The sequence below is a fragment of the Lepidochelys kempii genome, chromosome 17 (assembly GCF_965140285.1).
Source record: "Lepidochelys kempii isolate rLepKem1 chromosome 17, rLepKem1.hap1, whole genome shotgun sequence".
NCBI classification, from domain to species: domain Eukaryota; kingdom Metazoa; phylum Chordata; order Testudines; family Cheloniidae; genus Lepidochelys; species Lepidochelys kempii.
The window spans coordinates 24,683,006-24,696,118 of NC_136396.1; the positions used below are offsets into that span (position 1 = coordinate 24,683,006).

The 13,113-nt window shown below is 56.9% G+C and overlaps 1 protein-coding gene across 9 annotated transcripts in view; it reads left to right on the forward strand.

Annotated features, from left to right (window-relative positions):
- SEPTIN4 (septin 4) overlaps positions 1-13,113 on the forward strand; it is a 74,677-nt gene that overhangs the window by 39,033 nt on the left and 22,531 nt on the right. For 5 of the 9 annotated variants that reach the window (XM_073315307.2, XM_073315308.2, XM_073315305.2 and 2 more), the window contains 6 exons: positions 1,053-1,176; positions 4,036-4,170; positions 4,631-4,748; positions 5,615-5,716; positions 8,111-8,207; positions 9,692-9,854. In XM_073315307.2, coding sequence (XP_073171408.1) covers positions 1,053-1,176; positions 4,036-4,170; positions 4,631-4,748; positions 5,615-5,716; positions 8,111-8,207; positions 9,692-9,854 — 739 coding nt within the window. Of the gene's footprint in view, positions 1-1,052; positions 1,177-4,035; positions 4,171-4,630; positions 4,749-5,614; positions 5,717-8,110; positions 8,208-9,691; positions 9,855-11,735; positions 12,027-13,113 lie in introns of those variants that run through there. The other 4 variants (XM_078849216.1, XR_013634776.1, XR_013634777.1 and 1 more) reach the window with 4 other exon arrangements.

The window sequence follows — 13,113 nt, forward strand, 5'->3', positions numbered from 1 at the left end:
GGCTGGGATGGGTCCTGACCGAGCTTCTCTTCTCAGGGTCTGGGGAGCTGCACGGGAGCCAAGCGCCTGTCACAGCCAGGGCCCTGAGCAATGTGTTTGGGGCTCTCCGGGGATGACCCAGATTTGTTTATGTATGGTCAGTCTACAGCAGGCCAGCTCCTTCGCTGCGGTGCAGGACCATGACAGGCAGTGCCCACATCTTCACTGTCCCCACACCGCAGCCGCGGGAGCTGCCGTCTCTAAGCAGTGCTGGTGTGGCCTTCGCTTGGGCCCCAGGGCTGCAAACCTCCCTGCACCGAGTTCCCCCTCCAAGGCACTGGAGCAGCGTGGCATTGATAATGTAGCCACAAACTGCAGCAAGGGGCCTTGGGCATGGCCAGGGAGCGGCTTCTGCTCAGCCTGCTTGCCCTGCCCTGGTGAGTGTAAAGAGCCCGGACTCCTCTGGAAATCACCATGGGACTGATTCTCCCATCACTCCATGCCGCCCTGCCTAGACGCTCCCCAACTGGGGCTGCTTCCCCTTTTCCGCTCTTTCAGGGGAGCCCTGCAGCTGCCTCTTCTCCACTCGTCTCTTTCTACCTCCCAACATGCTCCCCGCCCGCCGTGCGTTACCACCAGAGCAGTGGAGCAGTGCTCCAGGTTCCACAGGCACAGGCATGCAGGGAGGAAGAGGGAGCCTGGAGCTCTCTCACCCCAGCCCTTGCACCCCTGAACAAGGGCCAGTCCCAGTCGAGGGGCCTGCAGTCAGGAGAGCACAAGGGCTGTCCCCTCTGAGCATCCGTGAGGCACAGACCTCCCCAGAGAGCAAGGGGAGGAGCTAAGAAGAGCCCAGGCCATGGTCCTGCCTCTTTGTGCTGAGGATCTGAGACCATCCCTGCTAGAGCTCGCTGGCACAGCACAGCTCTGCATCACCCCCAGGTACCTGGCACAGGCTGGCCCTGCAGCTGCGCACAGGTAACAGATCTGGGCCTCCACCGTCCTGGTGCAGCCAAGCTCGGCTCCCCCTGGCCCCTGCCGGATCAACCCACTGACTGCTTCTGTTGCTGTTCCAGAGCGCATTACTCAGACAGTGGAGATCACCAAACACGTGGTGGACATTGAGGAGAAGGGGGTCAAACTGCGCCTGACCATTGTGGACACCCCAGGATTCGGCGACGCTGTGAACAACACGGAATGGTATGTCCCACGGGAGAGGAAGGGGCCATGGCTCCGCAGTTCGCCTGGCAGGATGAGCAGGAGCCCGGGCAGCCACACACACTGGGCAGTCTGGCCCCTGGAGAGAACATAAATGATACCAAGTACTAGATGAGCACAGGCCACTGCACACAAACCAGCTGGTTTGAGCAGGTGAGCCCTGCCTCACTGAACTGCTCACATCCGGTGGGGGCGGGAGGGGGGCAGCAGAGACTGGAGGAGGCTCGGGGTACAAATCAGGCTTTCTGCTAATGGCCTGGAAGCCTGGTGCTGAGTGGTTGCATGGGGAAGACACCGGTCTGGAGAGAGGAACATAAAAGCGGTAGTAACTGAGCCATCGTGTACAAAGGGGCCAATCCCAGAGTGCAGTCCTGGGGTCAGTGCTTGTCTGTACAGTTATTGGTGACCCCAGAGAGGGAGCTGAACAAGGTGGCAATGTTCATGGCTGGAACAGAATTCCTGGCTTCCCAGGCTGCCTTGCGAGGTAAATGTCCGGTCTGGTCTGGCTGTTTGTTGCTCCTGTGATTTATCTGCACAATGTGAGGGACTCAGCCAGGAAAATTACTTTGGAAAGCCAGCCTGGCGCACTCCAGCTCTTACATCCGCCAAAAGGATGTGTGCATGCAGGTCCTGACCCCACCTGTGGTGTGAGCTTTGCCCTTTAACAAGCCCCATTGTTCTAGATTCATTTCTGCCAGTAAGTCTAGTTCGTGGTACAGAGAAACACTGTAGTTTAAACCAACAGAAGTAAAGGAAATAATGCCACCTAGCTCTTAAACAGATCTCCAGAGGGTAGGGTCCTTATCCTCATTTTACCGATGGGGAAACTGAGGCATGGGACAGTGACTTGCCCAAGGTCACCCAGCCGGTGGCAGAGCTGGGACTAGAACCCAGGTCTCCTGAGTCCCAGTTCAGTGCTCTACCCACTGGGAAACACTGCCTTTCCCCAGACACAGCTACAGATCAGACAACCCATATGGCCAACCTTGAAAGTCCAACAATCCTGACCCAGACCCAAACCCAAACAGATGTTGAGACCGGCCCAGAGACAGAGAGATTTACCAGAAAAGATGAGTGGCTTTTTCTCTGTTTGTTTGATCTGCTTCCCACCCGCCCTGTGCCAGTCACAGTGGGACCGACTCTGCCACATGCCCAGAGAGGCAGCTGTGGTTCCTGCTGCCCAGAGGGGCATGCCCCAATGGTGCTCTGCTCTGTCTGAACACACGTCAGAGACAGCCCTGCCCTGAAGAGCTTACAGTGTAATGCAGAGCACAGGGGTGCATGGGGCGGTGGGAGCTGGAAATGGGGCAGAGCCCCCAGACATGTGTGGGAGCTACACTGGGCAGGATTCAAACTGGTGACAGATACACAGCACCCTCTTCCCCCCCTGTAATAGGTGTGGAGGAGAGCGAGGCTGCTCTCTTAAATCAAATAGCTGCTTTCAACTACCTGAGAGGTGGTTCCAGAGAGGATGGTTCTAGACTATTCTCAGTGTTGGAAGAGGACAGGACAAGGAGTAATGGTCTCAAGTTGCAGTGGGGGAGGTTTAGGTTGGATATTAGGAAAAACGTTTTCACTAGGAGGGTGGTGAAACACTGGAATGCGTTGCCTAGGGAGGTGGTGGAATCTCCTTCCTTAGAAGTTTTAAGGTCAGGCTTGACAAAGCCCTGGCTGGGATGATTTAATTGGGGATGGGTCCTGCTTTTGAGCAGGGGGTTGGACTAGATGACCTCCTGAGGTCCCTTCCAACCCTGACATTCTATGATTCTATGATAAGTTCAGGACCAGGCTTTCCTGCCCTGGACACAGGCAAAATCCCACCCCAACAACTGCTCTCAGTCTCAGGCTACCGCAAACAGCCAGTTCCCATTAACCCAGTAAATAGTAAACTGCCCCAGCATAACGAATGTTAGTACAGTGTCCCCATCACTTCTCATACCACAGCTTAGAGTCTAGACCCCTGCTAACAGTCACACCAGGCTCCTCTCCCTAGCAGCTATACGTGTCTATATTTACTGCTCCCCTGGCTTAGCAGCTGGGTGTGAACCCGCCATCTTTAGGTCCATAGCTCAGACCTCTTCTACGTTAACTGCTGCTCCCTGTGGGCTGACCTGTACAGGAGGCCCAACTCTCCCCTGTCCAGTGGGCTGCACAAGGCTTTGGGAGACAGCAGCAGCACAGGGGGCAGCGGGATCTGTGGTTTGTCTTCCTGCTTGTGGGAGCAGATTGCAGGCTAGTGCTCACAGACAGTGCAGTGCCTGTGTGTGGGTCATCGGGGTCACTGAACCTGACACCACGGGGGGAAAGCAGGAGCTTCTACCGCCTGAGCTAAAGAGGCAGCTATCGCAACATGGGTCTAATAGCAGAGTCCCAGATCTCCTGATTTGGCACATCACTTCTGTCAGGCGAGGGGTGGCTCTGTTACATTTCTATCACTTTATGATCTGCTTTTACGCATGCTGTGTTATCTTAACGGAGGCCTGGATGAAGGACAGTTCCCCAGGCCTGTGAGGTTAATCTGGGATGCAAGGCTGAAAGAGGAGGATAAGAATTTCCCCCGATTGCCCTCCGCCATTTGCACTGTCATAGATCAGATGCCGGCCTGGGTTCTGGTGCAGTCATCCCTGTATTTCAGCACTAGTGAAGCTCGTAGCTTCTCGCAACTGGGTCCGGGCTGGAGAGGGGCAGCATCTCCCTGCAGCTCCCGCAGGACAGTGGAAGCAGGGTAATTCCAAGCTGACGGTCTTACATTTCCTAGTACAGAGTTCTTTTAACATGCCGGCCGGTGCAACGGGCACTGGCTTCACTTGGCTTTCTCCAGCCTGTCCCCTCTCTCCACAGCTGGAAACCTGTGGCTGATTACATAGATCAGCAATTCGAGCAATATTTCCGGGACGAGAGTGGCCTGAACCGGAAGAACATCCAGGACAACCGCGTGCACTGCTGCCTCTACGTCATCTCACCCTTTGGACACGGGTCTGGGAACTCCTGCCGCAGCCGCTCCTCCCGCCTTCCCTGAGAAGGCTAAAACCACCTTGCCCACAAGGCCGAGACATGGCCCTAGCGAGCAAAGCTTGCAGCTCAGTGACTGAGTGCGGGCCCTGGGTGGGCCCATAGTGTGGAGCTCCCAGCTCTGGACTCCCAGCCAAGCGCTGACTGGGCTGCTGCAGGACTCTTGGCTGAGGGCTGCTCTGGGAACACTTGCATTGCAGGGGGCTCAGCGGGCAGTGGGGGGAGGCAGTGCTTGGAGGATGCTTGCACTGCCGCAGTCCTGGCTGGGCACTGCCAGGGCACTGCTCCGGGGAAGCTCACACTGGAGTTCCCAGCTCGCACTGCCAGGGCAGTGCTTGGTGGATGCTCGCTCTGCCAGAGTCCTGTAGCGAGGAGAACATCCAGCCCCAGTTTACACAGGGCTAACTCTGCTCTCTGTCGGCAGCCTTCGTCCCCTGGATGTGGAATTCATGAGAGCTCTCCATCAGCGGGTGAACATTGTGCCCATCCTGGCGAAAGCTGACACCCTGACGCCCTCAGAGGTGGAGCGCAAGAAAAGCAAGGTGAGAGGAGGCCTGGCTACCTCTGAATTCCTCCCTCCCCCCAGCCCAAGTAATGGAATGCTCCTCCCACCCCCGTCCCGGGCTAACACAGAGTCTTTCACTCTGGCACTGCCTCTGTTCTGGCAAATGGGAGCCACAATTTCCCACCTGCACCGTTAACCATTGACAGCTAGGGGAGCAGCTGTATGCCTCCCGGGACTCAGCCAGGGTGTCCTGCGCGTGTCTGGGCACCGCCGTGGTACAATGAGCTCCGTCTACGCCCCAGCCTCGGCCATCGCTCCTCGGGTGCTGCTGCGCCTGGGGTATTCCATCCCGTTGGGTCAGTGTAGCCAAGGCCTGTTCTAAACAGGCATTTCTGTAGGGCTGCTCCCAGAGTCCCGAGTGCCCCCCTCAGGATCCCAGGAATGGGAGAGGACAGGTCAGGAGAGGGAGCTGCAGAGTCCTACAGGATACTAAGGGAAGGGACAGCAGGGTGCAACCCCTCTGAAATGGAGGATGTAAGAGACAAGAGCTGGTCCCTGTGGCCTCATGGAGTCTGAGGATTGGTGAGAAGAGGGACAGAGGTACAGGCCAGGCTGCAGAGAGAGCAGCTGCCACACCGTGTGTGCCAGAGGGTTCCTGGGGCACGAGACAATGGTCAGAACTGGCAGAAAGCAGCCCGTGTACCATGTCAGGGACCTGGCCTGTTTGGAAACCATAGGAAATGAACCACTGGTGTCTGGATTTTACTGTTCAGTGTGAGATGGAAGAACAGACAGTAGTTGGCATGTAGGTGAGCATAACGTATTCCTCTCTCTCCTGGGATGCCCTTAAAATGAGGGCTGAGCGCCAGAGCCATCAGTCTTAGGGGTTGTTTCTTTGTTCAGATTAGAGAGGAAATCGAACATTATGGGATCCGGATCTACCAGTTCCCTGAGTGCGACTCTGATGAAGATGAGGATTTCAAGCTGCAGGACCAGGCACTGAAGGTGAGCGGATGAGAGCAGCTGTCCCACTGAATGCAGCTCAGGGAACAGGGTCAGAGTCGCCTGCTAAGCCCCAGGTATATCTTGTGTGACAAATGCAGCCAGACATACCTCAGCCCAGTGGCTTCTACACTCTGAGAAGGGAAGCTTTGTAGTCCAGCCAGAAGGGAAACCTTCCTGGATCATCTGCTTACTGGGAGGGAGGCTCCGACCAAGAACAGGAGGTAATGGAATCAGACCCCACAAGGTACGTGCAGAACACAGCAGCATCTGGGCATTAGCCAGTTTTGGAGAATCACCTGATCTAGTGAGTAAGGAGCAATGGGAGGGAGGGTTGAAATCCACAGGCATGGGAGAAGAGTGGGGGATCCCCAAAGGCTAGATCCTCTGAAAAGGAAAGAGGCAAGGAGTACGAATCAGCCAGTGTGGCTGCAGGAGGGGCTGCTCAGAGATCTGACACCCTGAAAATGCAACGTGTTGGGGAAGCAACCAGACCAGTCCGTATTCAGAACTAGCCCAGGGTTTGGAGGAAGAGCGACCAGCGGCAGATAAAGGAATGAGTGGACATGTACCAAAGGACTAAGGCAGCAAGGTCTTCCAAAGTACGGGCATTAGAAGAACCCTGGGGGGAAAGCACTAGAGAGAGACAGTGCCCAGGTGTGAATGCAAGGCTAGGGAGATTTCAGAGACAGCAGAGTCACAGGTGCCTTTGACAATAAACCTTTTAAAAGAAATCTGAAGGAAAGAATATAGACCACGGTCACGGGGACTCGGTGTTATTAGTTGCTGACCGCTGCCAGCAGTGAGGAGAGCTGGACACAAACTGTCGAGTGCGTCAGCTGAGTTCCCGGCTCCTTTGCCAGAGTGGCCTGTAAAGCACCCTGGGCCTGCTCCCGCTGGCGTCGATCGCCAACCTGCCACTGAGTCCGGCGTGGGCAGGATCACGCCTGCAATGGCGTCTCCCAGCCTCCATCCTGGGCTCCCCGTGGCCTGGCACAGACACAGCGCTGGCGGGGAGGCCGCAAGCAACGAAGGGCAGCACCAAGCTGGGGGGCTTGTCATGGGGGCGCTGCAGCTGCCCCGTCCCACACAGGCAGCAGAGTGGGAGGAGGACAGCGTGGCAGACCGTTACAGAACCACCCAGTGCCGGGATGGTATTGCACCTGCTGCCATGCAGGATGGTGGTTAAATACCGGCCCGCAGGGTAATACCCAGAGTGCACAGAGGAGCTACAGGTTAATGTGGCCACGGGCAGCTTCTCCAGATGGGACAAAAAGCTTCATGGAAGGAGGCTGCCTGGGGAGGAAGGCCTCTCCAGTGGGACTGACAGGCTGCTGGTCTTGCCACAGCGAGCAGACTGCCTTAGCCAAGCCAACAGGACCAGCCAGCAGTGTCACCGTCATGGTGCTGTCATTCTGAGCTGCGGGGGGGGCACAGAACCAGGGTGGTGGCCCAGCGCAACGTACCAAGCTAATGTAGCATGGCACATCAGGCCCAGATGGTGGACCCCAGCATCACACTCTGCTGTATGGAGCGGAGGGAGGGGCAGCCATCCAGTTGGTTGTCTGGGTTGGTAGGGGATCCACCAGTGATCACTGCTGGCTACTGAGAGGATGGGAGGTGAGTTTCTGAGTGACAGGCATGCAGAAAGGACCGGGAGGGCCAGTAAAATGCTGTTTCCCGGCCCAGCTGGCAGGAATTGCAGCAGGATTAACACAATGGTGATTTGTCGCAAGTCCAGCCCCCGCTCTCCACTGCTGCAGGGCTCCTATATCAGCAGCTGGGCCCAGACCCAAGCCCTGCTCCAGCTCCCATTGAACCGTCAGTTTACATGGCTCTTCCGCTCCTAGCCAGCAGCAGCTCTCCAGGTCCTTTCCAGCCATTGCTCTGGGGTGCTCCAGCTCCTGTTCAGTGGGGCATACCTGGTACCACCAACCTTGTGTGACCCTTTGCAGCTGGCTTCTCTCTTCCAGCCCATCTCTCTCACTGCTCCACTTTCTCTCCCGCTGGCCCCGCTCCTACCCTGAGTGCTGATCTCGAGGGGAAGGAGTGCCAGTAATGGAAAGCTACTTGCACTCCCATGCCAGGCTTGTTAGCTGGACTGCAGAGCAAATAGAGGGTGCATCTACACTGGAGCTGGCCGTGTAACTTACACTTAGGTGGACTCACCCACGCTAGCCTGTGTAGGAGCTCCAATGGGATTGTTCTCAGGGCAGCCAGCCTGCCCCATCACCTGTGCAGCCAGAGCTACACCCGTGCAGTGAGCAAGCTACTGCGGGTGTGTCTGCCCACATGGGGAATGACACTACCCACTCCAGTGCAGATGGACCATGGGGTCCCAGGGCACCGGGGATAGGGGAGGCCATGGCCAGGAGTAACCCCATGGCTCTGTTCCAGGAGAGCATTCCTTTCGCTGTGATCGGCAGCAACACAGTTGTGGAGGCCAAAGGAAGGCGAGTCCGTGGGCGACTGTATCCCTGGGGCATCGTGGAAGGTAAGGCGGGTTTGGCTTGTAGCTCAGTGGCTCAGGGACCACATCCTCCTCCATGTTCCTGCGCCCACCTCCATAGAATCATAGAATAGAATAATAGAATATCAGGGTTGGAAGGGACCTCAGGAGGTCATCTAGTCCAACCCCCTGATCAAAGCAGGACCGATCCCCGACTAAATCATCCCAGCCAGGGCTTTGTCAAGCCTGACCTTAAAAACTTCTAGGGAAGGAGATTCCACCACCGCCCTAGGTAACGCATTCCAGTGTTTCACCACCCTCCTAGTGAAAAAGTTTTTCCTAATATCCAACTTAAACCTCCCCCACTGCAACTTGAGACCATTCCTCCTTGTTCTGTCATCTGCTACCGCTGAGAACAGTCTAGAGCCATCCTCTTTGGAACCCCCTTTCAGGTAGTTGAAAGCAGCTATCAAATCCCCCCCTCATTCTTCTCTTCTGTAGACTAAACAAACCCAGTTCCCTCAGCCTCTCCTCATAAGTCATGTGTTCCAGTCCCCTAATCATTTTTGTTGCCCTCCGCTGGACTCTTTCCAATTTTTCCACATCCTTCTTGTAGTGTGGGGCCCAAAACTGGACACCATACTCCAGAAGAGGCCTCACCAATGTCTAATAGAGGGGAACGATCACATCCCTTGATCTGCTGTCAGTGCCCCTACTTATACATCCCAAAATGCCATTGGCTTTCTTGGCAACAAGGGCACACTGTTGACTCATATCCAACTTCTCGTCCACTGTAACCCCTAGAACCTTTTCTGCAGAACTGCTGCCGAGCCATTGGGTCCCTAGTCTGTAGCGGTGCATGGGATTCTTCCGTCCTAAGTGCAGGACTCTGCACTTGTCCTTGTTGAACCTCATCAGATTTCTTTTGGCCCAATCCTCCAATTTGTCTAGGTCCCTCTGTATCCTATCCCTACCCTCCAGTGTATCTACCACTCCTCCCAGTTTAGTGTCATCTGCAAACTTGCTGAGGGTGCAATCCACACCATCCTCCAGATCATTTATGAAGAGATTGAACAAAACCGGCCCCAGGACCGACCCCTGGGGCACTCCACTTGATACCGGCTGCGAGCTAGACATGGAGCCATTGATCACTCCACCCCCAGGGCAGTGGTGCTCATGGACGGGGACTGCTGCCAGTCTCAGCAGGCAGGGCCATGGCACTCACACCAGACAGGTCCTGGCTGGCGATCTCAATGGGGGTACTCGGGGGGCACTAAGGTGCTGCCCCACCTCCATGTGATTTGGGGGAGGCCAGGGCGACGTCCCCGGCCTGCAGCAGGGCCCTCCTTAGCCCTCATTGTCCCCTCATGCAACTATGGAGCCAGGCCAACTCAAAGCAGTGCTCTGCCTTTCTGCAGTACAGGGTCATTTGTTCCCTCAGCCCTCAGCTCCCCAACCCATGTCGGGGAGGCCCTGCTTTGCTGGGTGTCCCCTAATCTGCCCATCTAAGCCAGGCCCCTCCCCTGCAGTGGAGAACCCTGCGCACTGTGACTTTGTGAAACTGCGTACCATGCTGGTGAAGACCCACATGCAGGACCTCAAGGATGTGACACGAGAGACCCACTATGAGAACTACCGGGCGCAGTGCATCCAGAGCATGACCCGCATGGTGGTGAAAGAGAGGAACCGCAAGTACGGGGGGAGTGGGCACAGGGCCTGTGGGGCTATGGGGGAAGCGGGCACAGGGCCTGTGGGGCTATGGGGGAAGCGGGCACAGGGCCTGTGGGGGTACGGGAGGAGAGGGCACAGGGCCTGTGGGGGTACGGGAGGAGCGGGCACAGGGCCTGTGGGGCTATGGGGGAGTGGGCACAGGGCCTGTGGGGGTACGGGAGGAGCGGGCACAGGGCCTGTGGGGGTACGGGAGGAGAGGGCACAGGGCCTGTGGGGCTATGGGGGAAGCGGGCACAGGGCCTGTGGGGGTACGGGAGGAGCGGGCACAGGGCCTGTGGGGCTATGGGGGAAGCAGACACAGGGCCTGTGGGGGTACGGGAGGAGAGGGCACAGGGCCTGTGGGGCTATGGGAGAAGCAGACACAGGGCCTGTGGGGGTACGGGAGGAGTGGGCACAGGGCCTGTGGGGATACGGGAGGAAAGGGCACAGGGCCTGTGGGGGTACGGGAGGAGAGGGCACAGGGCCTGTGGGGCTATGGGGGAAGCGGGCACAGGGCCTGTGGAGGTACGGGAGGAGAGGGCACAGGGCCTGTGGGGCTATGGGGGAAGCAGACACAGGGCCTGTGGGGGTACGGGAGGAGTGGGCACAGGAGCAGCAGGACGGAGCCAGACACAAGTGCCCCCCCTGCCAAGAACCTTGGGAGTCACGAGCAGGGTCTTCAGCCTCTGCACTGAGCTCTGCATGGGGAAGTCTGGGGGAACAGAGCCATGGTGCCCACATCCAGGAATGGGCCTGGGAGAGGCAGGTCAAGGACAGGAGCTAGAGGAGACCATCTATCCCTGACAGCCTCTCCCTTTGGGGGTTAGCCCATGGCTGGGCAAGGAACGTGGCATGATACCGGTGTGTGGGCAGCAGGAGTGCGGGGTGAGGCCGCCCCACCCTGCACACTGAGCCACAATGATAGACACTGTGCAGGAAAACCATGGGTCACTTTCATCTCCGTGTTGTGCAGAGCCCCGGGGGGTGGTCCTGAAGCACTCAATCCTGTGGCTGCTGGGGGCTGGTTCGAGCATCCCTGCCAGATGGGCCTTGCAGCAGCCAGGCACCAGCCAGATCATTGGAACATCCCAGCCATGCCACTTCCCACCCCGACAAGCCCCTTCGCCCCAGGCTACCCCTGGAGCCAGGACAGTTAGCTCCGAGCGAGCCCAGAAGGTGCCTCTGCCAGCAGTATTGCCTGGGCGGGACGTACAACCCCATGTGTAGCTGGCACAACATGGCCGCAGTGCCAGGGTGAACTCCTCCCCCACGTGCACAGCCTGGAAGCCAAGGGGCAGCTCTGTGGCCAGCACAGGGCTGGGAGCACAGGTTGCTCTGATAGTGCTCCGGCAGGGAGGGAGAGCTCTCTGTGGAGTCACTCACCGAGGTGCACGGTGCTCTGGCTTCTCCTCTGGTCGCGTTTTGCCTAGGAGTAGGTGGTGGCCTAGGGCGCAGGGCAGAGGAGAGCCAGGCCCTCTGCCCATGTATCTGCTGCTCATTGTCTGCAGTGCCCCCACATATGCACTGAGCTCTAGGGCTAGAACCTCCGCTGGGGAAAAGCTCCGTACCCGTGTTGCGATCAGAGAATAAGTGCAGTTTACACCAGCTGTGGCTCCGGTCCCTACTGCTGCTTCTCCTCTCACCCTGGTGTAACTCCAGTGACTTCAGCAGAGCGACTCCTGAGTTAGGCCAGCACAGTAGAGGGCAGGTCGGCCATGTAAGGAGCTGTCTGCCCATAGCTTGAGTGGATGGTGACACCCAGGTAGCAGGCTAAAATGGCAGCTCTAATGGCTCATTCATGGCGATGAATCTAAGCTCATCTCTTCGTGTACGGTGTTTTGCGGCATCCCCTTGGGGAAGAAGGAGAGAGTCCTCCACCTTGGGACTGTGCTGCAGCGACTGCTCTATGGAGTGACCCCGCTGATTCCTCGGCATCGGATGACACCAGGAAGTGCTGTCTCCCAAGGACTCCAGCAGGCCAGGAGCTGCTGTGGCTTTCTGGAGCACTGGATTCTCCCCAGATCCCTTCCCTCATGCTGGTTCACGGCTGTCCTTTGGTGGAGTGCTGCTCTGATCTGCTGTCACAGGCCGCAGCTGGCCCTGTGTGTCTGTTCTACCTGCATTAGTTCATAAAAAGTATTTTGTTGTATCAAATCCTGTATTGGTCTCATCCATATCTACTCCAGAAAGTGACCATGTGAAACGGCATGCTAGGCCAATGGTTTGTTATGCCCCAGTCATTTCCAATCCAGCAGGGCTCAGTTACTATGACGGTCTCTTTTCAGACTCTGCCTGGCGTCTGAGAGTCAAGCTGGTCTCTTCCTTTCTTGGGCATCATCATCAGTCATGGTGGCTCTGCAGCCAGAATCGCCAGTGGGCATGCAGTACTCTAACAGGCTGGCATTGTGAATGGTACTCAGTGACCAGTGCTGTTGGGAAGGCATTCCTTCTTGTGCAGCCCTACTACTGCTAAAGCATGCAGTCTGTGAGCACCCCCGTGGTGGCTCTGGAGACAGCTCGGCCAGAGCTCCAGTTCTGGGCCAAGTGGACACAGGAGGCATTGAAGAGAACCATAGCCCTAAACAGTGGCCAGGAGATGGACCATTCCACCAAAGGCAGCCACAGGCACTTACCCTGCTGAGCCCAGCACAGCGCGGCCTCTCCTGAGCTAAGCCTCCTGCATTACTGAGCTGTGGGAACAATTTCTAGTCTTCAGACAACTGGCAGAGCAGGAAATTCTGGCCATACCGAGGTTCTGTGCTTAAAGGTGGAGTACAGCAAAGGCCTGATGGTCAGACACCAGAATAGGGATTAGAATTCAGTCCCAGTGGCTCAGATCCTCAGTGATATTTAGGTACCTAACTGATTTCAATGGGGTTAATCAACTAACTCCCCTTGAAATCAATGGGCATTCGGCGCCTAAATACACTTGAGAATCTCAGCCAACATTCAATGGCCTTTCATTCCAGGATTATAATAGGGAGCTGCTGTCTTGAGGGAATCCAACAGCAGCATACGACCAAGGAGTTTAGTTTGGACATACGGGTGGAGCCCTACCATATCTGAAAGTGAAGTGGTACGGTCGTAGGACACACCGAAACAGTGAGCCAAGAGCGGCTGTTTCAAGTGCGTCGGCTCTGGGGCTCGGGTGGTAAAGGACTGCAGCTTTCTAACAGATTAGCTGTTCAGGCTCTCAGGGAGGAGAGAGATAAGGAGAGTTCGGGGAGCTCCGAGTGTGGCT